Here is a 24742-nt window from a genome sequence, read left to right as displayed (position 1 = left end):
TAGTTAATTGCTGAACCTAATCCTACATATAATACTCATAGACCAGACAATCTACTTGCCCATTGTAACGTGCTGTTCAATTTCGACTCCATTTTGTCGTTTTGTCATTTTGTGAACCAATCGATGCATCTCCATAGATCTATCTCCTGTTTCGATATTAATGTTCAAAATCAAATTATTACAAATAAGTATGAACAGTATCAAAGTCGCGAAGGCAGAGTGAAAACTCTGTAGCTATATATATGGATCATATTCAGAAACCATACATAATGAATGATTGATCCATCCTAAACAAATGATAACTTGCATTTGACATTAAAAAAAAAAGCTGCTGACCTGAGAATGACTTTAGGAGCATCTTTAAATTCAAGTTGCTGAAAGTGATAGGCCTACAAATATCCAGATATGTTTCTTTCTCTCTCTCTCTCTTTTTTTTTTTTTTTTTTGCTATAGAATAGAAAGATAAGCATTGTTTGTATTGCATAATCACAAATTTTAGCATTCTGCACATGGAAAAGTTATTTTTTTCTAAACCATAATATATATGTATTTTACCTGTTTGCCAGATGTACATCATATATATTCAACCGATTACTGTATACGCCATATATTTCGCGAGTCTAAATTTTCGCGAATGGGGACTACCCAGCAATTTCGCGAGTGGTTAAAGTCGCGATCGTGGAGTCCTGTACTGATGGAGAAAATGCATACGTCACATTCATATCGGCATTAGAGTCAATATTTTCGCGTGCTTTTAATTTCACGAATAGCGGCTGACTCGTGAAATTCGCGAAAATAAAAACCTCGCGAAATATTCGGCGTATACAGTTTGTATATTAAAAGTTTGCCTTGACATTTTTCTATATACTCAGAATTTATGCCTAGTAATCTTCATACACCAGCTGGAGACTTTGTGTCAATACACCCGGGTATTGATCAGCCCCTAGCTACCCTTTATATTAAACAGCTTCTTTTACCTACCTTAAGCAAAGGAACAAAAAGATGAAAGAAATATGATTAAAACATTTAGAATAGATTAGATAAGACTGTACCATGTCTGAAATAATTTCTGAGAGGATCTCTATGATAACTGTCCAAATGGCACATGATTTGAGTGCAATATGTTTTTCACAAAATGATTCTTATCCAAAGTGTGTTATATGGTTTATATCGTTTCCCTGTATTTTATCTCACACAGGAAATACAGAGAGATAGAGAGAGAAAGAGAGAGATAGGAATAAAAAAAGTGTGGTGCTCTGAAACCAGATTGAAGACCCAACAAGATGTCGAAAATCATCGCAGTCTTTGGATCCACGGACCCCCAGGGTAACTCCCTCATTCACGCACTTCTCAAGGATCCCAAGTACACGGTCAGGGCAGTCGTCGCAGCCAACAAGTCTCCCAGCGATGCGGAGCAGAAACTGCGAGATCTTGGAGTGGAGATCTTCAAAACCGACCTCAATGACCGGCAGAGCATCGCCAAGGCGCTAGAAGGGGCTTACGGCTGTTTCCTCTGGACTGAGACGGACTTCAGTGCCCCGAATCCCGAGGAGTTGGAGTACCAGCAGGGAGAGAATGTAGTGGACGTTGCCATGGTCAAGAAGTTACAACACCTGGTGGTCAGCACGCTGCCGCACGTCAGGCAAGCCATCGGTATCGCGGCAGCCAACTGCGATGCCAAGGCGCGCATCAACGACCACATCAACGAGCGAGAGCTGCCCAGGACGAGTGTTATTTTTCCGTTCTCGTACCAGAACCTCACCACGGCCTTCAAACCAAAGAAGCTGCAGCAGCATATATATGGCATAGGTTAGTATGAACCATTTAAGGGGAATTTTACCCCAAACTATGAATGAATTCATAGAATGTAAAAATATCAGAAGAATAGTTCAGTGAATTTTGAGGAAAGTTGGACCATCTGGGAAGTTGTTTGTTTGTTTTTTTCCTCAAAGGTCAAAGATCAAGTGAAAGCGCTGAACTTTACTTCTTCTCCATATCTGGGAAGTGGCTCAAGTTATCTTAAAACTTAGTATATATATTTATGCATGTTCTGCCTGACAGTGATTCTCTTATGAATTTTAGGGTCAGAGGTCAAGGGTCAAAGGCCAGATGAAAATGGTAACAATTTACTATTCAATACAGAAATTGCACTTTTTCACTGTACCTTGAAAATTACTCAATGCATAAACTTTGGAATGGGTCAAAGTCAAGTAAAAGTCCTAAAATCCCCAAACGCATGCTCTCCCATTCATCCAATTAAACCTAGGTCAAGGAAGGTGAACATTCAACACATTTGTGACTGTCGTGTCATTTTGATATTTTGCCAATTTTGTGAAAATGTAATCACACATTGTCCACGTGTACTATAGACCTATTACGAGAATCATGCAATATGGCGGAGGCATACCAGTCGCCATAGCGACATTTCTAGTCAGTATTTGAATAATAGCACTTTTAAGTCACCATCATCAGACCATGTTCATCTGCATGATAGAATAATTACATTACCTTCTCTTTGTGCTTCCCTTTCCAGATTCTCATATCAAATTTAGTTAATAGCAATGTATGAATGAACTTACTGTATATACTTTGTGTTAAATTATGAATGTCTAATGACGTCCTCCTTGACTTGTGAAATGCGCATCCACACTCTCACAAGATCTCTCGAAGGAAAAGATTTCATCAGCCATCCAAGCTGTGCCTTCATGCTGCTTACACAAGATACCCTGAATCTGAGCCCTAAGTAATGAATATATTCTGTGTATACATACAATGTAGCATGTTGTATTGTTGGGTTGGGTTTACATCCAAAAGACATTTGTATGGAGTGGTGTTTCATGTTAAGTGGAGCCATTTATCATCACAACTCAAGCATCCCATCATACAGTACATTCAACTGTCTCATGGTGCCATCTGAAGGGGTTACTGTGTTGTTGCCATGTCATTGTGTTTCCCTTTTCTGGTCTGTTTGGTTTATGATATTCTTTTGTTATTTGAAGTTGTTTAATGCGGTGGTAATGTTGAGATGTTTGTATTACTGTGGTTGCATTTTTTTGGTATAGTTTTTCTATTGATGCTTCTGATATATTCTCAACCTAGATTTATTCACTCTTTATGTTACAACAAATAGATTGTATTAGAACTTGCTAACAGTCATTCAGTTCTGTTTACAACCTGTTTTAAAATGAATGAAACGGGGAGGAGTAAATAACTCATCAAGGGTGCTTATTTATGGCTTTACTGTTTTTATTTTTCATGAGATTTCTTGCTGCATTGTGTTTCTGATTTGATGTGCAGGTCACCTTTTTTTCTCTCTTTTTTTGTGCTGCTTTAGTACTAGTATGTTACTAACTGTTCTTCTCATCTCAATTTCTGGTGGATTCTAACATGTAATTTTCAGAGCTTGATCATTTCTTGTTGTCTTGTACTCATAATGCTGCTATTGAAAGCTTACTCAAATGGAAAGAGAATTAGCCCAAATACAGTGTAGCAAGAGGAGCAACTTATTGAAATTAGAGCTACATCGTGGAAATATTAAGAGTAAATGGCATGGCCATGACCGTATCATCAGAGGTGGTATTGTACATGTACCTACTTCAAATTCTTTACTGGTATTGCCCTTCTCAAAGTAAATGAATATTATGGCCTTTCTTAAACATATTCCAAGAGAGGGCAGGTCAATTGTTTTATTACCTTTTGAATTAGAGAGATTGGTATTGTGCATGGCTAGTGATGTGTCAGCCACCATTCATGCTCATGTGCTGATGTTCAAAATGTTGAAAGTTGCACTATTTCACCCTAAACAGTTTGACTTTTTTTAAAGTAGATTTCACTTCTCAATGTCCTTTCTCTTTTTCCTAGCTCTGCCCATGTATAGTACCTGCGTGCTCATTATCCTTCACTCATCTTAAAAGGTGGCATGTCTCATTTCATGGTTTTAACTCTGAATGTGTAGCTATTCTATTTGTCATTCTACAATCCGACTCTGAATGTCCATTACTTTGCTAACTTGCTTACTTGGTACTACCTCCAAAGAAGGTGCTTATCCTGAAGGAGGTGTGGAAATGAAAAGCATGCATTATATGTACGACACTTCAAATCAAATGAGTTTACCTCCAGCCGAGACTGCTTCTCTTTTTTTTTCAACAACAAGTAGCAGTCACGATAGTGGCTTCAAGGGAAATAGTTCATTTGCTGTTTGCATCTTACGGATACCAGTGACAGCTGTAATACCAAAAAGACAAAGGAAAAAAGAAAAAAAGTCTCATGCATGCTTGAGCTCAGACTCCTTCTTTTGTCTGCCAAAACCTCCTGTTTGCTGTATGAGCCTTCTGTTAGGTGATGGAGGATTTTTAGTGGAGGGCTTATGCAAACAGTTTTAGGCTCCTATGTGTGATGTCGGTGAATAAAATGCAATGTTGCCCTTTTATCATGAGGGTGTAGTTTACAAGAGAGAAAGGCAGAATGGAAAGGATATACACATGTATATGTAGAGATAGATAAGAGATGAGATAGATGAGAGATAGAGAGAGATAAGAGATAGAGATAAATAAGAGATAGAGAGGGATAGATATATTAGAGAAAGATGGAGAGGTAATAGAAAGGTGAGAGATAGATAGATTGATGGGTGATAGATTCAAAGATTAGTGATAGATAATTAGATATTATAGATAGGTGATAGATAGATGAGATATAGAAATAGATGGAGATGAATATATAGATTGATAGGTGATAGATACAAAGATAGGTAATAGATATGTGATACAAAGATAAGAGATAGGTAGAGAGGTGATAGATGGACAGATGACACATTGATATATAGGTGATTAGATAGATAGATGAACAGACAGACAGACAGACAATTGGACATATATGCAGGGGGAAGTGTGGACATTCTCCCTACCACCACCGTGAATGCCTTGATACTATAGTACGTATGAATAACAATTCAACTTATCCTCACAATCTGTCTTTTACTGTCTAGCATGATCAAGATCCGGCTGCCAGCTGTACCCAAACTTCAATGTAATTGTTACAGTTGTTCTGCAGGGTTGGTTACTCAAATAATGTATTGATTTGTGCACACTTCACTGATCATTCAATGCATGCCCTTGATCATCATTTCTTTCCCCTCCTTTTCATGCCATTGTTGGAACCGATTGTACTAATGGTTATAAATTCACCACACAAATGCAGTGGGAAGATTTGGATTGCTGTAATTGTTCTGTGCATGGTGTTCAAGTCATCTGATGCATGGGTTTTGTGGCGAATTCGGTTTGTAGATGCAATGGTTTTTTGATCGCAATTGGTCAACACACATGTATATAAAGCTTTTATCAACATGAGCTTGTCATTCATGTTGATCACTTGTGATTAGATAATAATGTGACTGTTTCTACATGAGTCATTAATTTTTCTACCTGTCATATTGCTTTACGTATAGAGAATTTTGTTTTTTTTTGCTTCAGACACTTGGGGTCATTAAGAATCGCAGAAACAACTGAGTTACAAGTTACTTTTCTTTTGTCTTTTCATCTTTATAGTGATATACACATCCTGTAAGAATATAATCTTCAAATGGACCACTTCAGGCTTCAAAAGATTGCTGTGCTTTTTAAAGTATATAGCAATTTGACCTCTCTGAACTAGATAAAACTTACTGAAACTGAAACTGAAAACTGAACCAACATGTCAAAATTATAATGAAACAGTACATTACACCAATGGTCATGACAGAATTAACTGTGATAAAATCAGTTTTTGACACATGTGTTCATCTCCGTTTGCCATTGCAGACATTCCGATGCTGAACACGCCCATCAACATGTTCGACATCACCCAGGCAGGCACAGCCCTGGCTTACATCTTCAACAACCCCGCCCAGACGATGAACAAGACATTCGCCATGGTGGGCGACAAGCTCCGCGTGGACGAGATTGCGCAGATCTTCACAAAGCATCTCAAGCCAAATGAGTTCAAAGACAAAAAGGTAATGTAAACTGATGATAATAATAATAATAATAATAATAATAATAATAATAATAATAATAATAATAATAATAATAATAATAATAATATAATAATTATAATAATAACAATAATAATAACAATAATAATAATAATAATAATAATAACAATAATAATAATAATAATAAGAAGAAGAAGAAGAAGAAGAAGAAGAAGAAGAATAAGAAGAAGAAGAAGAAGATCTTATTTACCCAGGGTAGCCTTTTCAGTGTTACCACTGCTCTACCAGAGGGCCCTGCCATTATCATTACCCTAGCGTTTCCAGGTACCAATTTATACACCTGGGTCGAGAGGGACATGGTGGGTAAAAGCATCTTGTCCAAGGACGTACAGTCTAAGCACTGGGCGGGATTCGAACTCGGGTCCTCCGATTGGGAGTGGTGAGTCTTATCGACTATGCCACAGTACCCCCACCTTTGGTGTTGTAAGTGAAATAAAGAAGAAACAAATTACTTTGATATGATAATTGATTATTTTTTTCAACATACTTTTACTTTGTTCATTTTTTAAGGGACATTGAAGTTTGATCCCTGTTTAAACATCATGGCATTTCTTTCCTCTGTCCCTCTAATAAGAACTCTATCAAAAGGACACATTTCAGCTGCAGGAGGTGTAAAAGGAACATGCATTATCAAAACACCTTTGCTCTGTCCCACTGGGTATGACTTCAAACCGGTTCACACAATATCAACTTGGAAGATTTGCATGCGTCATGACTACTCAAGTAAAGAGCTAGCATCTTGTGCCCACTATATAGCAGAGATAGACAGGGACATCTTCTCTCAAGAAAAAAAAAAGTCAGCATTTTTATTTCTTCCAAACTACAACAAAAATTATCATTTAAAAGTTGCAGATATGAAGGATGAACTGAATATCAGTAACAGGTTGTTTCGGAAGGTTTTGGATTGTGTGTGTATTGTTGTCAACTTTTTGTGCGTTTACGTTGGATAGATGCAAGTTGAGGAGTTCCGACGCTTCAAGGTCCCCGGCGTGGAGGACCTGGCCAACATGTTTGAGTTTATGGCGAGGCACGACCTTCGTTACAACATGGAGACGACCAAGAAGATGGTGCCCAGTGTCAAGACATTTGAGGATTGGGTCGTGGAGAACAAGACGTCACTATATGCCATGCTGAATTAGGCCGGGCAGCCTTGTGCTATCATAACTTTGCATTGTCAATCACTGCCAACTTGAAGTCATTCCTTTCTTGCGTGAAAACTGAGGGCACTTCTTGTTGATCTCCTTATGAAAATAAATGTACATCAGTCTACGAGTCGGTTGTTTGTAGAAATATCAGAAAGACAAATACATGTACCTGCTGCTCCAATTTTTTGATTGAGCTGTGAAAACTAGTGCCTCAGTGCCTTCAGTGCAAGAGTACACTGCATACACCATGCATTTCGCAAGCATGATATGTCGTGAGTTTGGACTTGTGAGACATTTGGGTAAATGGTCAAATCTTTAATCGAGAACCACAACAATAGCTTCAAGAAACAAGTTATTGATTTTCTGCCTTTGAGACAATAACATAGTGCCTTTCTGTCTTGAAAAGCCTTTTTTGTCTGTATTGTTAATTTTCCAAGTAAAAAAAAAACCACTGTGAAATATGGCGTATACAGAATATCACACAAATCAGTGTTGTTCAGTAAGTTCAACATAAACACACTGTCACCTTGAAATATGCACAAATTTGTATTTTTTGTATGCTGTACAATCAAATCATGTACAATATATGGGAGGATGAGAAATATTTATTAGTAAGAGATAGATGATATTATGTGGCTGAATTTTGTGTATGAACTCACAAAAATCGCACAAGATTTTTTCCAAACTTTTTTTGCTGCCTTGAATATTTTGAAAGCAATATGTATATTAGAGAGTGCTGTTGATGGAGATTGATACGAAACTGCTGTTTTAAAGATTCTTATATTCTTTGATAGAAGGGTGTTTTTTAGGTACTGAAATCAATTACTGCACTGCAAGGCATGTTTCATACTTGGGTTTTGCTATCGACTCTATTTATTATTTCTGAATTTAGTGAAGTCATAGTAGCAGATCAATGAAGGATTAAAATAGAACTTGAAACATAGGTGTATTTCAAAATGTTGTTAGTTTCAGTGTCAGTAAGTTACTTGACAGTTATCTTGTGGGGACCTTGATAGAGCAGTCTTTTCCATGGGACCAGAAATCCTATCACATTTTGTGCACAAAGGCCCCAAATGTAATGAATCTTGGATTTTTAATGATAACATTTACTTTGTTTTCAATAGTGTGTAATAGCAACATGTCCTTCAGATTTAGATTGGCGAAGATAAAGAAGATTTTTAATTGTTCATCTAAAGAAAATTTGAAGTTAAAACATTTTATGCGCAAAAAGAATGGAGAGCATATATCAAATAACACTGTAATGACACAACCAAAGTAGATATTTCTAGGTGTCTATTTGGCACCATAATTGATTAGTTACTGGGCAAATGCCAATGGCATATTATTTCCATTACATTTATTAGGTTTGGCTCAAGATTTCACTGCTCTGTTGCTGTTGTTTCACCTCATTTGAATTTGAAAGATCTTTTTCTTCTGCATGGGGTTAATTCATTCTCTACTGTGTCCGAAGAGTCGTAATTTTGACATCATGAGCGATGCTCTCAAGGTACTAGTGTTCTGCTGTATCCTTTAAGAAAGTTTGAATATTTTCTCATTCTTACCTTAAAGTTAAAATTCTCAACAACGCTGAACTTTTGTTTTTCTGTTTGACAATGGGCTTTTGTGAATTTGTGGTGGATTTGGGTTGGAAACTTGCCGTGGATTTTATTTGTTTAGGAAACACAACCGAGAAGCAAAACAAGAGTACAGATTAGCTGCTTTGGGGCTCAATGCAATGTGTGTGAATTATGTACAGGAATCAGCATTGTGTATTGAAAAATGTTACCTTGTGCATGATAAAATTGCGATGCCAAAGGAATGCAATGGGCATGATAGAATAGATGATGTAACTTTACGATGTGTCTTGTCCAGAACCAAAGTAAATTCAAATTTGTGTGAAGTATATTCAAGTACTGTCAGGAATGCTCTTCGTTCTTGTTACTACTGGTACTTGTAGCATATCTAAAGTATGATGAAAAAAAAAAACAACAACAACTGTGCTTGACTAATTGACAATATTGTGTGGTGAGGAAAGAGCCAGATGTAGACAGGCATAAGGAAGCTAAACTTGCCTCTCTTTATTTTTGTCGAGTGATATATTGATGAATTTCTGCTGTAATGTGAAATAAGGTAATACATGTACAACTGTATTGTCAGTCATTCCTTGGACTTCATGTAAGTCAAATGGCTTGCATAGTGTTCAAAGTGCCTCCATTTTCTTTATATAAATTGAATATTTTTGTATGGTGTAGTGATAGATTATTTGTACATGTATGTGTTTGTCCCCCATCATGTTTGACAAACATGTCATTGTTTGGAATAAATGACTTGAAATATTGATTGATATTCATAAAAAAAAGAGTACAGCATAATGTATTCTCTTTTATCATTGTATGTTTCATTTAACACAAAATACACACACAAACACACACACAGACATTTACAATAAACCCTAAAAAAAAATTACTGAAAACAAACCCCACGTGCCCTCTCAGTCGTATGCCAACTGCAGTTGCTGAAGTATTATCATACTAGGTACTTTCACGAAATACACAGCATCATGATCTGACCTCAAGCTAACCCTTTACGCCCTAAATTAAAATTACCCATGGCAGCATCGGTGTACTGTAAAAAACGATATTTTCGCGGCGTGAAATTTTCGCGAATGGGAGCCAACGGCCTTATTCGCAGCATGAAATTTTCGAGAGTTGCCTCTAACAATCAATGCATATAGTGTAGACAAGATATTTAGCGTGCATTTTGATTTTGCAAATTTTGGTAATTTCGCGAAATTCATGACATTAAAATGCATGCGATCATTCCTCGTTTTACAGTATACACTACATAATTATAATAAATATGTGCCCTATACACATTTTCAATGAAAATCTCATTTTATTGGCTTAAAAGGATCTAGGTGGTATCAACCTCTACATGTTTTTTTTGTTGTTGTTGTTTTTTTGCTTGATATCAAGAACCCTTTCCTGATTAAATTCAGCAACTAAGTTGTAGCTTATGTAACAATTTTCATCTGTCTGAGAAGACATACTTTTACAGCTCTTCTTTCTCAAAAGGAAAATGACGTACATGTAGTTCTCTGCAGCCACTAAAATGATTAAGTATGAAATAAGATGTGAGTTTAGGTTTGGTTTTATGAGGACTGAGAGAGCCGGTGATACATTTGAAGAGTTTGTTCACAAAAAGCGATAAGTCCATATTTGCCAAATGGAGATATTTGCGATTAAAGGTAAAAAAAAAATTTAGAGAATAATAAGAAAATTTTTGCTTCTTTTGACCATAACTTCAAAAATGTACCTTTATATATAGTGACCAATATGTCATTTAAAAGGTATTATTTTGTACTTTATGACAGAGACCGTACTTCAAAATCTTCAAAAGTGGACTTATCGGTTTTTGCGAACAAACTATTCATTTGATTGTAATGAAAGCCGTCTTGATTGATTTCACATCTGTCTCGGGTGTGACAAGCAAAGGATTATGGTATGGCTATGCCACTTGTAAACTGTGAAGTATGTCATAGCAAAGGACAGTGATTGCTGCTACCGTGGCAACCAATGGGAAATCCAAGTTACTTTGGTATCTGTTGTTGAATTGTAATCATTCTGCCATGTATAAAATCTACAGGCATCTATACCACAGGGCCTTTGTATTGATGATTTTTGTATAGGTCTGTCACTTTCTGCCAGTTGCCTCTAATTCACTGTTGATACATGTGTCCATCGGCAACAAAAGATTTGTTACAAACACAAGTATTGCCTGTTTTCTATGACAAGCAATCAAACAGTGGTTTGTACATATAGTATTTCAGAAAAGTCAGCAACACTCTACAGTATGTTTCATTTTTTGTGACATTATTGCAGCATTTGTCAACTACAACTGAAACTTTTTAATATTGTAACTGCCCTAACTTCTTTGGTTAAAATGTCAAAAGTGTCTTTTCTTTCTTTTTTTTCAAAAGAGAAATGCCCAACTAAAAACTGTTTTAAATCGAAGAACCTCTTTGGTGTGCCTACAAAATGAACGTGCGCTTATGTAATGAATATGGCGATCATGAACTGTGTATAAATTGTCTGAAATAGGGCCGAGTTGTCCCTGAGACGGAGTTAGCCTGGCTCCTTCTGGAATAAAAGTCAGTATACCGACTTTTATTTTTTATCTCAAAATACTCCGAAACAACTCATCATCCCAGCAAATTGCGTCAGCCAGGTAAGTTTCTTGGTAGACTCTTCCGATATATTGTAAGCAAATATGAAATGGTGCAAGACGGGTTCTCAAACCCTTACCAGAACTATATTTTCACTTTAACATACACAAGACTACACTTCACAAGATTTTCACAATTTACACAAGACTGTGCATAAGCATTTTATTGTGAAACATTCACACTCTCCTTGATAGAACTTTGTGGACAGTACTCAAAATATAAAATTGAAGATAGAAAATTTGTAAATAGAAAATGTTGCAGACCATAGGACGGATGATGTCTGGATGGACAGAGATAAAGCTTTATAAAATGCATACTGTCTTTATACCACTGAATATCGAGAGGAATGCAATCCTTTACGCAAGAAAGGAGTAAGAACTTGCAATGCTACATGTACAGCTCCATCTAAACACCAAAATGAAGTGCAAGAGGCTTTCATAATGAAGTGCACTTAATCCTTTGTATGCTTTGAGTGGCTATCGGCACAGAAAACCCCACAGCATTGTACACTCTGTCTAAAGTCTCTGGCACGTAAAGAGTTAAGTTCAATTGTACATTGTAAGTACTGTACCACCTGCACATTCTGCACAACAATGCACAAGTTTAGACGCGTTGGAAGCAAGTGCACTTGCATGCATGCATACACACAACTATGAACATGATAAAACCCCTAAAACATTCCTTTCTCTGATTTCAATAAATTAATATCATATTGCTGTGTACTGAACTTCTGTGCAAGCACACATCCTCATCACAAAACAAGCAAGGATATGACCCCACTTCAAATACAAACTTGCAAAATGATGGACGTTAGCACAGAAGTTGCGATATTACAGCGACAGAAGACAGACAAGTCCACAGCTCTGTATATGTTTCATGACAACTGCTAAACACAATACAACTCCTGCTGCTGAGAATTAATACTTCAGATCATATAGTGCTTTCCAATCTCAACTGAATTCACGTCCCACACATATGGTGGCTGGCAAATGGCTATATCCACTTTAAAAACATATCTGACTAAGCAGCATGTATTTTGGCTTTTGATTTTGGAAGTGGAATGATTGTTCACACAAGTAAAAGTTACAATTCCTTGAATGTCACGGTATGTTACCTTGCTTCACGGTATACCGCGAAAGCAGCACTTGAAATGGACAGATATTTTGTCTGTGTCTTCGATCTTTACTCCCTTCACATTTCCTCTCAGAACCGTGATTATTGGTGGTAGGATGAGGGGAGCATTCTTCCAGCTCGATTAGGAGATACCATTGAGACTGAAATATATCTCAACAGATGCTCACAACCAGTAGAGACTTTGTGTAGGGTAAACAACATAAAGCATGCACCATGTTGGAAGATAAGCTTTGTTGAAAGAGACGGTACGTACTACACAAAACTGAATCCCTATGTAAAGCAAGTACATTCATGTGCACGTAATCTTTTAAAAGTGACTATCTAAACCATAATAATGCTTGCAAAGGCATTGTTTAGTGCTTTATCAGAAGTATGCATATTCAGTGAAAGATGTACCGTGGCAGGTGTAACAGCTGTAGCTTTAGTGCATCACTTTATCACAACTGTTGAAACAGCTTATATGAATTTATCATGATAAGAATATATATTTCATGACCCTCAAAAGATGAGTTGCTACAACTTTCTCCTTCACCCTCCAACCACTTTTCCCCCGTACCATTTTGCACCCAGAGAACACCAGCACAAAGTCGAATAGATCAGATAGGCAGTGGAAATAGAGGCTGATTCTTTTCTTGTGTACAGTACCGAAATATGCTCTGAACATAAGGAGAGTCTTCAACATCGCCACTGCTCCTTCTTCTGTGCAACAATCAAGATTGTCTGTCTCTTCGATGCTCACAAATGTTTTGCTATACCAATCTTGCATTTATTCCATTCTTGCATGACACAAGCATATTGTGAATAATTTCTTTTTTTTTGTCATAATAAGGCATTCATATTTACATATAATACAGTATATGCCATCGTTGTGCATACAATTAATGGACAAATCCTTGAGCTTGCCTTTCATGATGCATAATATCATATCATAACTTCAAAAATGTACCTTTATATATAGTGACCAATATGTCATTTAAAAGGTATTACTTTGTACTTTATGACAGAGACCGTACTTCAAAATCTTCAAAAGTGGACTTATCGGTTTTTGCGAACAAACTATTCATTTGATTGTAATGAAAGCCGTCTTGATTGATTTCACACATCTGTCTCGGGTGTAACAAGCAAAGGATCATGGTATGGCTATGCCACTTGTAAACTGTGAAGTATGTCATAGCAAAGGACAGTGATTGCTGCTACCGTGGCAACCAATGGGAAATCCAAGTTACTTTGGTATCTGTTGTAATCATTCTGCCATTTATGAAACCTACAGGCATCTATACCACAGGGCCTTTGTATTGATGATTTGTGTAGGTCTTACACTTTCTGCCAGTTGCCTCAAATTCACTGTTGATACATGTATCCATCGGCAACAAAAGATTTGTTACAAACACAAGTATTGCCTGTTTTCTATGACAAGCAATCAAACAGTGGTTTGTACATATAGTATTTCAGAAAAGTCAGCAACACTCTACAGTATATTTCATTTTTTTGTGACATTATTGCAACATTTGTCAACTACAACTGAAACTTACTGTAACTGCCCTAACTTCTTTGGTTAAAATGTCAAAAGTGTGTTTTCTTTCTTTTTAAAAAAAAAAGAGAGAAATGCCCAACTAAAAACTGTTTTAAATCAAAGAACCTCTTTGGTGCGCCTACAAAATGAACGTGCGCTTATGTAACGAATCTGGCGATCACGAACTGCGTATAAATTGTCTGAAATAGGGCAAAGTTGTCCCTGAGACGGAGTTAACCTGTCTCCTTCTGGAATAAAAGTCGGTATACCTACTTTTATTTTTGATCTCAAAATACTCCAAAACAACTCATCATCTCAGCAAATCGCGTACGTCAGCCAGGTAAGTTTCTTGGTAGACTCTTCCGATATATTGTAAGCAAATATGAAATGGTGCAAGACGGGTTCTCAAACCCTTACCAGAACTACCCGGGGGTATGTTTTCACTTTAACATACAAAAGACTACACTTCACAAGATTTTCACAATTTACACAAGACTGTGCATAAGCATTTTATTGTGAAACATTCACACTCTCCTTGATAGAACTTTGTGGACAGTACTCAAAATATAAAATTGAAGATAGAAAATTGTAAATAGAACATTTTGCAGACCATAGGACGGATGACGTCAGGATGGACAGAGATAAGGCTTTATAAAATGCATAGGTGTGTACTGTCTTTAAACCACTGAATATCGAGAGGAATGCAATCCTTTATGCAAGAAAGGAGTAAGAACTTGCAATGCTACACGTACAGCTCCATCTAAACATCAAAATGAAGTGCAAGAGGCTTTCATAATGAAGTGCACTTAATCCTTTGTATGCTTTGAGTGGCTATCGGCACAGAAAACCCCACAGCATTGTACACTCTGTCTAAAGTCTCTGGCACGTAAAGAGTTAAGTTCAATTGTACATTGTAAGTACTGTACCACCTGCACATTCTGCACAACAATGCACAAGTTTAGACGCGTTGGAAGCAAGTGCACTTGCATGCATGCATACACACAACTATGAACATGATAAAACCCCTAAAACATTCCTTTCTCTGATTTCAATAAATTAATATCATATTGCTGTGTACTGAACTTCTGTGCAAGCACACATCCTCATCACAAAACAAGCAAGGATATGACCCCACTTCAAATACAAACTTGCAAAATGATGGACGTTAGCACAGAAGTTGCGATATTACAGCGACAGAAGACAGACAAGTCCACAGCTCTGTATATGTTTCATGACAACTGCTAAACACAATACAACTCCTGCTGCAGAGAATTAATACTTCAGATCATATAGTGCTTTCCAATCTCAACTGAATTCACGTCCCACACATATGGTGGCTGGCAAATGGCTATATCCACTTTAAAAACATATCTGACTAAGCAGCATGTATTTTGGCTTTTGATTTTGGAAGTGGAATGATTGTTCACACAAGTAAAAGTTACAATTCCTTGAATGTCACGGTATGTTACCTTGCTTCACGGTATACCGCGAAAGCAGCACTTGAAATGGACAAATATTTTGTCTGTGTCTTCTTTACTCCCTTCACATTTCCTCTCAGAACCGTGACTATTGGTGGTTGGATGAGGGGAGCATTCTGGTGCTCCCTCCAGCTCAATTAGGAGACACCATTGGGGCTGAAATATATCTCAACAGATGCTCACAACCAGTAGAGACTTTGTGTAGGGTAAACAACATAAAGCATGCACCATGTTGGAAGATAAGCTTTGTTGAAAGAGACGGTACGTACTACACAAAACTGAATCCCTATGTAAAGCAAGTACATTCATGTGCACATAATCTTTTAAAAGTGACTATCTAAACCATAATAATGCTTGCAAAGGCATTGTTTAGTGCTTTATCAGAAGTATGCATATTCAGTGAAAGATGTACCGTGGCAGGTGTAACAGCTGTAGCTTTAGTGCATCACTTTATCACAACTGTTGAAACAGCTTATATGAATTTATCATGATAAGAATATATATTTCATGACCCTCAAAAGATGAGTTGCTACAACTTTCTCCTTCACTCTATAACCACTTTTCCCCCTGTACCATTTTGCATCCAGAGAACACCAGCACAAAGTCAAATGTATCAGATTGGCAGTTAGAGGCTGGTTCTTTTCATGCATTCATTAAAGAATATGCTCTGAAAAAAGGAAAGTCTTCAACATCGCCACTGCTCCTTCCTCTCTGCAACAATCGAGACTTTCTGTCTCACCGATGCTCACACATGCTTTGCTACACCAATCTTGAATTTATTCCTATTTTGCTTGACACAAGTATTGTGAATAGTTTCTTCCTTTTTTGTTTTTGTCATAATAAGGCATTCATATTTACATATAATACAGAAAAAAGTATACACCATCATTGTGCAATACAAATTATTGATAAAACCTTGAGCTTGCCTTTCATGATGCATAATCTGTCCAAGAAAAGCAATGAAGCATCTGATAGGAATACATCATTTGGTATCAAAACTATGGAAGTTCACTGAGGAAATACCACAGATTTTCTACAAGTTTCAAACTGGAATCACTTAAGACATAGGACAGGCCAAAAGAATGTGATACATATTTGATTTGGCCGGGCAAAATAGCTTTACAGTCACAGGGGTAAAGTGTACACACAAGCTTACTTTCACCAAGACAATTTTCAGGGTTGTACACTTTCACACGCCTGCCAGAATGTCCCGAATTTGTGAAGTGGGTAGATGTGGTGACGGATTCACTAGCATTTGGTTTCTTGCTGACAAATCATAAGTCTTTGCGATGACGTGAATACATCGTGCTCCATCAAACATGTTTGCTTGCAAGTGTCCGTTTCTATCACAGAGTACATTGGTGCTGACGGCTAAACACTACATTCTTGTACGCCTTGTCCCTGCGCGCATCATCGCGTCACCTTGGCGGCGGGCATCATGACCGGGGCCAGAGGGCGCTGTTTGTGCGTCAGTGCCAGCTCCTGTATGAGCGCCGACTTGGCAGCCGTGGCATCTGATCCCAAGAGTTGATCCGCTCTGAACACAGCCTGAAAGACATTAGAGAGCAATGAAGTGTTGGATGGGGGATGGGGGGGATGCTACAGAGACACTATCTTGAAAGGTACTGAAATTTACAAATCCTGCGGATCAACACAGCTATTGTGGTAGCATTCTAGTTACTGTTACAGTTAGTTGCTCCTACAGTACGACTTTACTGTCTTCTTCTCATTGTCATTTTTATTTTTCTGCTTGGAGTGTGAAGCCGAAACAATGATGATGAGCACACTTGCCTCCATGTGAAAATTCTACAAAAACAGCACAAACTGCAAACGACTTTCATATCATTGTGAATAAGTTTCCACCTGGGGAGACTTAAAGTGTCTGACGCAGGAGCCAAGATAATGAGCAAACTTGCCTCTTTACTAAAAATTCCACACCAGCAATGACAAGAAATGGAAACGATTCTAAAAGCTATTGTACGCAATTTACCTTTGCTGAGCTGGTGGTCTGAATTCCCACCGACCTCGACTTGACCCCCTGCAGTCTGTTGAGACGACTTGTTGCTGACAGCTGCCGTGTCTTGTCTGACGGGAACGTGGATGGTTTGGGGCGGGGCACCAGCCCGAGGTCTCCCATGCGGTAGTGGGGGAGTGTTCCTGCCCCCTTGGCTATGGGGGACAGTGGAGTGTACCTACAGAGGGTAAGAAAGGAAGGGAAAATAGAATGTGCCTTTAATAGCAGGACATGAGATATATAACTGCTATCAACATAAAACATATAGAATTTGTGCATGTCATTGACAGTAGGTCCATGAAATTCTGGCCATGTTTGAGTTCTAATGAAATGATTTACAAGCCATCTACAGTACTTGATTGGAAAAGAGTGAACAGGAAAAGTTGTGCAGCTTACCCTCGTTTTAGACCCTTGCCCGAGCCGGGGTACATGGCTTCCCTGCTCTTGGTCCGGTAGAATTCCTCCTCCGTTGGGATGAAGGCCTCTGGGGAGGGGCCGACACCAATCGCCGCAGCACTGTTGAGGATGACCAAGAGATGCTCCAGCATGTTGTCTCTCTTCTCTACTTCCTCCAAGTTCAAGGAGCCGCTGGGTGCAACCTTAGATGTGTTGCCCTGGTGGATACAAACGGATGAGAGAATGAGGGATGACACAGGTGAAAAACTCTAATATCATCATTACAATTTCCTTCATCATCATCATCATCATCATCATCATCATCATCATCATCATCATCATCATCATCATCATCAAAATTGGATACTTAATCACTTTCAATGTAAGAACTATTGCTGCCATATCATGTCTGTATCACTGTCATCGTTCCATTGATCATCAGTACAATCATCACCATCACCACTACACTGTCACAGGATACTTCCATCAACACATCACAACCAACATCACAATCAGTAGGATCATAAACTCCGATGCGATTACAACCACCACCATTCTATGCCATTAACAGGACCATTATCTTTCAGCAACATACAACACAGCTACCACTCTGCATCCTCCTCATCCATCACACATAAAATCATCATCCTCATCATCCCCATCACCACCACCACCATCACTAAAACCACCAACAAAATCTGCTCATCCTCCATCACCACCACCACCACCACCACCACCACCACCACCACCACAAGAGATCATCCCAGACAGTAAATGTACAGCATCTCACCATGAGGATGCGGTGCAGGGAGTAGGCCGCCTCGGCCAGGATGCGCTCCAGCTTGATCTTGATCTCGGCCAGCTCCGTCTTCTCCTGCTCCATCATCTCTAGCCGCTCCTGCGTCTGGTCCGCCTCCCGCCCCATGGCCTGCAGCTCCTCCCGGGAGCTGTCCGCCTGCTGGCGCAGGAGGGCCATCTCCGCCTCCATCTCCTGGTACTCCTTCTCCCGCTCCTCCAGGTCGGCGATGAGGTCCTCCTGCTGCTTCGCCTTCTCTGTCAGCATCCTGATCACCTGTGACATAGAGGTCGAATTAGAGGTCACTCAAACTAGACATACAACATTTGAAGATTTTCTTTTTAAAGCGTTAAGAATTGCTTACCAGAGAACAATTCTAATGCATGACAACCAGAAGTAATGAGACAAATGAGATTCAATATCAGTGCTATTGTACAAAAAATGCACAGGTGAGAGGGCATTACTGGAGAAGCAGCGCATTTGAGGGTAATTTACAATGGTGTAACATGCACGACAATGTGAATACCTGAGAGTCACCTGCATCTCCATTAACGTCAAATTTAAACCTGTGCATTATTTGTTATATAAAATAGTTCTATCTATATCCTACTAACAATATATCTCTCACTCCCACTCGCTTTATTCTATAACTGCTTTTTCTCTTCATTTAGTATCCCAATCATATCTCTCATCGCTACTTGCGACGCTATATACTACACACTTTCATTACATCATTTCCTGCCACGTACAGCAACTGTCAAACGGTTCAATTCATGACCACTGCATACATGTGGTATACCGCAAATCTTCAATACAGTAGCAAGTCTGCCGAAACAGGGCCCTGTTGCATAATGTTGCTGGGGGGTGACAAGACCTTGTATCTCAAATTTTGGTGAAAATTGCTTTTTTGGATTAATGGTCAGATAATCAGTTACGTGATGTCCTGTCCAAATCTTAGCTGTCTTACCCCAAAAATGAAGCCACCACGGCATGTCAAAGGAAAGTGTATCCTATTTGATATTAGTGCTTAATTTGGCTGCCATGTTTTTTTGCTCTTCTGAACATTTGACATTTTGTAGATGCGACGATAAAAGGTGCAACCAAACATAAGTCAGAAAGTCAAACAGAAATCAGGGATTAGCCGATCAGAATTCAGCATTCAGAGTTTCATGTTTGAGTTTCACTTATGTTTGATCTCAACTCTTATGCAATATAGGGCCCAGAATATATGGGTGTGTCCGAGAAAACTCTGCGAGTCAAATTAAAGAGCCCCCCCCCCCACCCCACACACCTTCTGGTTGCTGTGGTTCTTCTTGGCCAGCTCCTTCTCGTTGGTCTCCAGCATCTCCAGCTGCTGGCGCTGCTTCTTCTCCTTGGCCCGCAGCTCCTCGTTCTCCTCGATCAGCTCCATGGTCTTGTCCGACATCTTGGCCAGCTGGGCGTGGATGCTGACGTTCTCGCGGATGGTGCGCTTGGTGGTGTCCGCCATCTGCTTGTTGGAGACCTTGCGGAACTCGGCCGCCACCTGGTTGACTCGCAGGACCATCTCACGTTTCAACCTGATTGAAAGAAGGGGGTGGTGGGAATAGTGTAGGAGAGCAGGAAAATGGTAAATATTTTGCCTTACAATGTCATTGCAGCTTATTCTTTGAGGTTAATTCTGATCAGAAGCTGATAAGTGTGCCGCATTACAATGCCATTATGTCAATTCTTTGAAGTTTATCATGACCGAAAAACCGAGGAACATGCCACTTTAAAAATTCATTACATTACACATTCTTTAAGGTTATTATAATGAGCAATACGATAACTGTGTTATCTTACACTCTATTACATCATATTGGTAAAGGTTTAGCATAATGAGGTGATGCATTAGAAGAAATTAAGGAAGTCACTTCCACGAAAGGAAACAGTGTGCTACACAGCTCTGCGCAATGTGAAATATTGTTAATTTTCAACAAGCTTTTGAAATGTGAATCACAAAGGAAACCTGAATGGAAATCGTTACACCTTAGAGCCAGATCATCTAAGTTCTGTTGTACTACGTACCAGTATTTCAGTCTCTGAAAACATAGTACATACAACTCACACCATATCAAATACTGGGTATACTCTTCATAGAGGTAACAGACTGTATAGAAATGCAAGTTTGCATCAGTTTATGCAACACAGTTTCATAATATTATCAACTTGGTCTACAATGCTCATTTGGTGTGGACTTGAAAAGGAGCACTGTTACAAATCATGCACGAACAGACATACACACATTAGCACCAGGATATCTGACTATTTGTCGTCAACCATCAGAGGTTATATATCAGGAGCTTTACCTGTCCTTGTCGACGACTTGTTTCTTTTCCAGCTTGTATATCTCGTCCTTGTGCTCGTCAGCCTGTTTCTCAAGCTCCTCCTCCATCTGCTCAAACTTCTTCTTTAGGTCCTCCTTCTGAACTTTGAACTCCTCCAGAGCAGCCAGCTTCCCACCTAAAGAGAAGTGGTCACAGGAAAAAAGATAAATTACCGTACCCGCCCTGCACTAAGGGAGCATGATACTTTGCAAATTGGGATTTGTAAAACAATTTCACGTGTGGGTCATTTTTGCGATCGAGATCGAAACCACAGTCACGAATTAGAAATAAGTATTCTATGCCTTTTCAGGAGAAAAGTTAGTGACTCCCAACCTTGAAGAAGATATACAGCACATTTGTGTTATGGTAGGCAATGCTTTTTCAAGTTTTTGATTTAATAAATATAAGTTGACTGACGAAATTCACAAAAGTAAAAGCATCATGAATTATACCATGTACACAGTAGGAAACGTTTGGATGTCCGCGGTGAGATGTTATATGACCTGTATGGTGAATTACTCTGCAATTGTTCCTCCTACTCCTGTTGAAATGCAGAGATATACTGTAAAACCAGAAATATTCGTGGCATGAAAACTGTTTGCGAATTGGAGTCGACAGCCTTTTCCGCAGCATGAAATTTTATGAATTGCAACTGGCATTCAATGTATTGCACAGAAAGAAAAATTCTCCCATGAATTTTACTTTCACGAATCCTGGCTCCTTGCAAATTTCTCGTAAGTTTCATGCACACGAACATTTCTGGTTTTTACAGTAAAAAAAAAAAAAAAAAAAACTCACTGAGGATCATGTTCTCCGAGGTCAGCTGGTCCTTGGTCTCCTGGAACTCGTTGCGGAGTTGGGCCAGCTGTGCCTCATACGAGTCCTTCTCTGTGTCCTTGGCCTGCTGCAGGCCCACCAGCCGGTCGTTGAGGTCGGCGATCTCGTCCTGCCGCTGCTCCAGCTGCTTCTTCAGGAAGGCCACGATCTCCTTCTTGTCGGTGCCCATCTGGTCGTAGCGCGAGCGGAACTCGCCATTGGCCACCTCCAGCTCGTCGCATTTTCGCTGGTACCTGGGATGGGGAGAAAAACAGGTTTGCAGCCACATTAGGCGCGGTCAGACTGGCAAAAGATCGAGAAGTTTAAGATCGCGAAGTTTTGTCGTGCGGTCACACTGGCTGGCAGCCAAACTTGGATTGAGCAGTTTGGGTCATTGCTACGCACGCGCTCGCACGCGCAAGAAAGAAGAAAGAGGGCGCCGTCCGATGGCTAGTGATTGTGACGTATCAAAGCACATCTGTACATGGCAATGGCGTCGCGCTTTGGAGACACTGCCTGCAAACAGATCAAGAAGTTTGGCAGGGGTGAGGGAAATATCCCTGGTTGGAGTGGGAAGTTTCGTGAGAAGTTTCGCGGGATGTTTCGTGGGAAGTTTGCGGTCAGACTGGCAAAACTTCAAGATCTTAAAGATTGCAAACTTAATCTTCTCGATCTTTTGCCAGTCTGACTGCCCCTAGTTAGAAGCTTTGACATGACTGGTTTGTTGTTGTTGTTGTTGTTCAATTCTATTTTTCATTAAGGGGGAAGGTGTCATGTTCAATATTTTCTACTCTCTGAAGTGAAAGGCTAACTTTCACTACACAGTAAAGAGGATGCAAAGAGTTTTACCTTTTCACAATACCTGTAATTACCTGTCGGCAATTACTGCTGGCTAATTATTTTTTAAAAAGGCATTATATACACATTTGAAGTCTGTGTGCTGTTTGGCCTCAGTTAAGTTGATGGGCCATGGCACTTAATACTCTTCATTTGATGTTAAACCAGGGAGGTGACCGTCTCACCTCCCTGGTTAAACAGACTGCAAATTTGAGGGTACTCTTGAGTGCAAATTCAGCTGAAATATTACTTGATTCATCAAAAACTTGATACACTATTCACCACTGAACCACCCACGCTGAGTATTCAGCATCTCAGGTGATTTACTTTCCTGTGTGTCAAATTTGGTCTATAAATCAGGGCAGAGCCACAGAAGTTTAAAAAAATGATATAAAATATAATATACTAACTCTCTCTTTCAAATCTTAGCCAGATGGCCATGCAAACACTATTCAGAACTTCAGGACACCCCATGTAAGTTTGACTCATTGTGGCTAAAAAAAAAAGAAAAAAAAAAGACATATATGAAATACTACTTTATTGCACCACAACCTTATTTCACATTGTTAAGTGTGTAGAAAGATCAATTGTTGCTTTTGTATTGCATATCTTGGATCGCATTGGTTCTCAATGTTTTAGACCAGTCTACTCTTTACTGTACACTGTTTGCAAATTGGCATGTTCACTGATGGAGCGCAGTCTTCGCCTGCTGGCACATATGTCTGGAAATTAATTACCATATAGATATTACTTAACCCTTTAGCAACTGAAGATTCCGTACATAATGGGCCTATTGTTCCCTGGAAAGTACAGCAATTTTACCCTCATTTTGACAAATTTCTAAAGGATGCAAAATAGCTCACATGTTTACATGTGTTTTTGTTAATTATAAGTTATGTTTATTTGAAAGCCTATTAAGACTTTACTATTAAAGAGACTGGTGTCTTACAGAAGTAATTCTGACACAGTATAGTTGACCTTTGACCTCTTATAATTATATATTCCATATGAAAACAATAAAAATGGTAAGGCACAAAACTATAAAAAAGTGGACAGGCAGTTTCAGGCATTTAAAGGGAGTTAAAAGACGGGCGGTTTTGGGCAGTTCAACGACTAACGCGTTAATCCCCTTACAGTTGTAGTTCCTAGTGTGTGTCACCCTGGTCTTCCAATTGGACTACACTCGAGTAGGGCACACTGTTACACCAAAAGTGTGGACTTGTTAGATAACATTTATGTAGGTCAAGTTTGGGGGATTCAACTGAATGCTGGTGACAAAGCAGATGGGTGCTTACGATTATTGGCTGGAACTTGAGCTGTGAGTTGAGAGTCAACAGTAATTGTTAAGTTTCTGTGAAAGCACCTACCTTGCTAGTCTCCTCTCAAGATCACGGATCTGAATGAGGAAGTACTCCTTCCCGACTTCGCTCAGGTTCTGGCCGTCCGGCGCCGACGATGCCCTTGCTGACCGCTTGCCACTCTTCTTTCCACTTTTCTTTCCTTTCTTCTTCCCTCCTTTCTTCTTTGGAGGCATGATGGTTGATTCTTATTGTCCTTTCCTTTTACAAACTAACTTTCCAAAACTTTAGTGGGGTCAAACCTTAATCAATGAAGAATAGGTTTTTCGTTGTAAGGGAATAGATGATGGCTACATTTTGTGATGTTTTTAAGTCTTGGTCATCAGCGGTTGAGCAGATGGCTTGAAGTTGTCTGCAACAAAAGAAGTTCAGATGAAGAAACCAACCTCACTGTCATGCAAAAGAATCATCTTGTACTATTAGTCAAATGAAAGTCATACTTAAGAATTTACAAATTGTTACAAGCCTTTTATGAGGTGGCTACATTGGCAAAGTAAAGCTCATCAACATTTCAATATAGATACATGAATTACGATATCAAGAAAGAGTAACAGTACATACTACTTAACTTACTTTACTTAGTACATCCGCCCTGTCTTGGAAAAGGGGACAGCTGTGGCCACTTTTCTAGTGTACATCTATCTAGACCTCCAG

The 24742-nt window shown here is 39.0% G+C and overlaps 2 protein-coding genes across 2 annotated transcripts; one reads left to right on the top strand and one right to left on the bottom strand.

Moving 5' to 3' along the window:
* Positions 1-1283: 1283 nt before the first annotated feature.
* On the top strand, positions 1284-7167 carry LOC139743085 (nmrA-like family domain-containing protein 1). Its single transcript, XM_071653593.1, has 3 exons — positions 1284-1809; positions 5796-5989; positions 6979-7167. The coding sequence occupies exons 1-3, from the start codon at positions 1284-1286 to the stop codon at positions 7165-7167; spliced, it is 909 nt and encodes a 302-aa protein (XP_071509694.1).
* A 9766-nt stretch (positions 7168-16933) lies between these two features.
* On the bottom strand, positions 16934-24264 carry LOC139743089 (cilia- and flagella-associated protein 157-like). The gene is made up of 8 exons (XM_071653598.1): positions 24098-24264; positions 21876-22147; positions 21060-21213; positions 20021-20288; positions 18724-19005; positions 17934-18151; positions 17514-17715; positions 16934-17071 (listed from the first exon to the last, which is right to left on the bottom strand). The coding sequence occupies exons 1-8, from the start codon at positions 24262-24264 to the stop codon at positions 16934-16936; spliced, it is 1701 nt and encodes a 566-aa protein (XP_071509699.1).
* Between the last annotated feature and the right edge of the window lie 478 nt (positions 24265-24742).

Source organism: Diadema antillarum, unplaced genomic scaffold (assembly GCF_040938485.1).
Source record: "Diadema antillarum isolate AM-2024a unplaced genomic scaffold, OU_Dant_1.0 seq00001046_RagTag, whole genome shotgun sequence".
NCBI lineage: Eukaryota > Metazoa > Echinodermata > Echinoidea > Diadematoida > Diadematidae > Diadema > Diadema antillarum.
Note: the sequence above shows the minus strand (reverse complement) of the source record. Positions and strands in the feature narration are given on the sequence as shown.

What these genes read in the sequence shown, in the direction of transcription:
- LOC139743085 (XM_071653593.1), top strand. Translation starts at nt 1,284, where the DNA reads ATGTCGAAAATCATCGCAGTCTTTGGATCCACGGACCCCCAGGGTAAC. An exon ending in GCAGCATATATATGGCATAG is followed by an intron (nt 1,810 to 5,795) that starts GTTAGTATGAAC and finishes TTGCCATTGCAG; the next exon opens with ACATTCCGATGCTGAACACG. An exon ending in ATGAGTTCAAAGACAAAAAG is followed by an intron (nt 5,990 to 6,978) that starts GTAATGTAAACT and finishes TACGTTGGATAG; the next exon opens with ATGCAAGTTGAGGAGTTCCG.
- LOC139743089 (XM_071653598.1), bottom strand. Translation starts at nt 24,264, where the DNA reads ATGCCTCCAAAGAAGAAAGGAGGGAAGAAGAAAGGAAAGAAAAGTGGA. An exon ending in CTCGGAGAACATGATCCTCA is followed by an intron (nt 21,214 to 21,875) that starts GTGAGTTTTTTT and finishes ACTTCTCTTTAG; the next exon opens with GTGGGAAGCTGGCTGCTCTG. An exon ending in GGCAAGGGTCTAAAACGAGG is followed by an intron (nt 17,716 to 17,933) that starts GTAAGCTGCACA and finishes TACCCTCTGTAG; the next exon opens with GTACACTCCACTGTCCCCCA.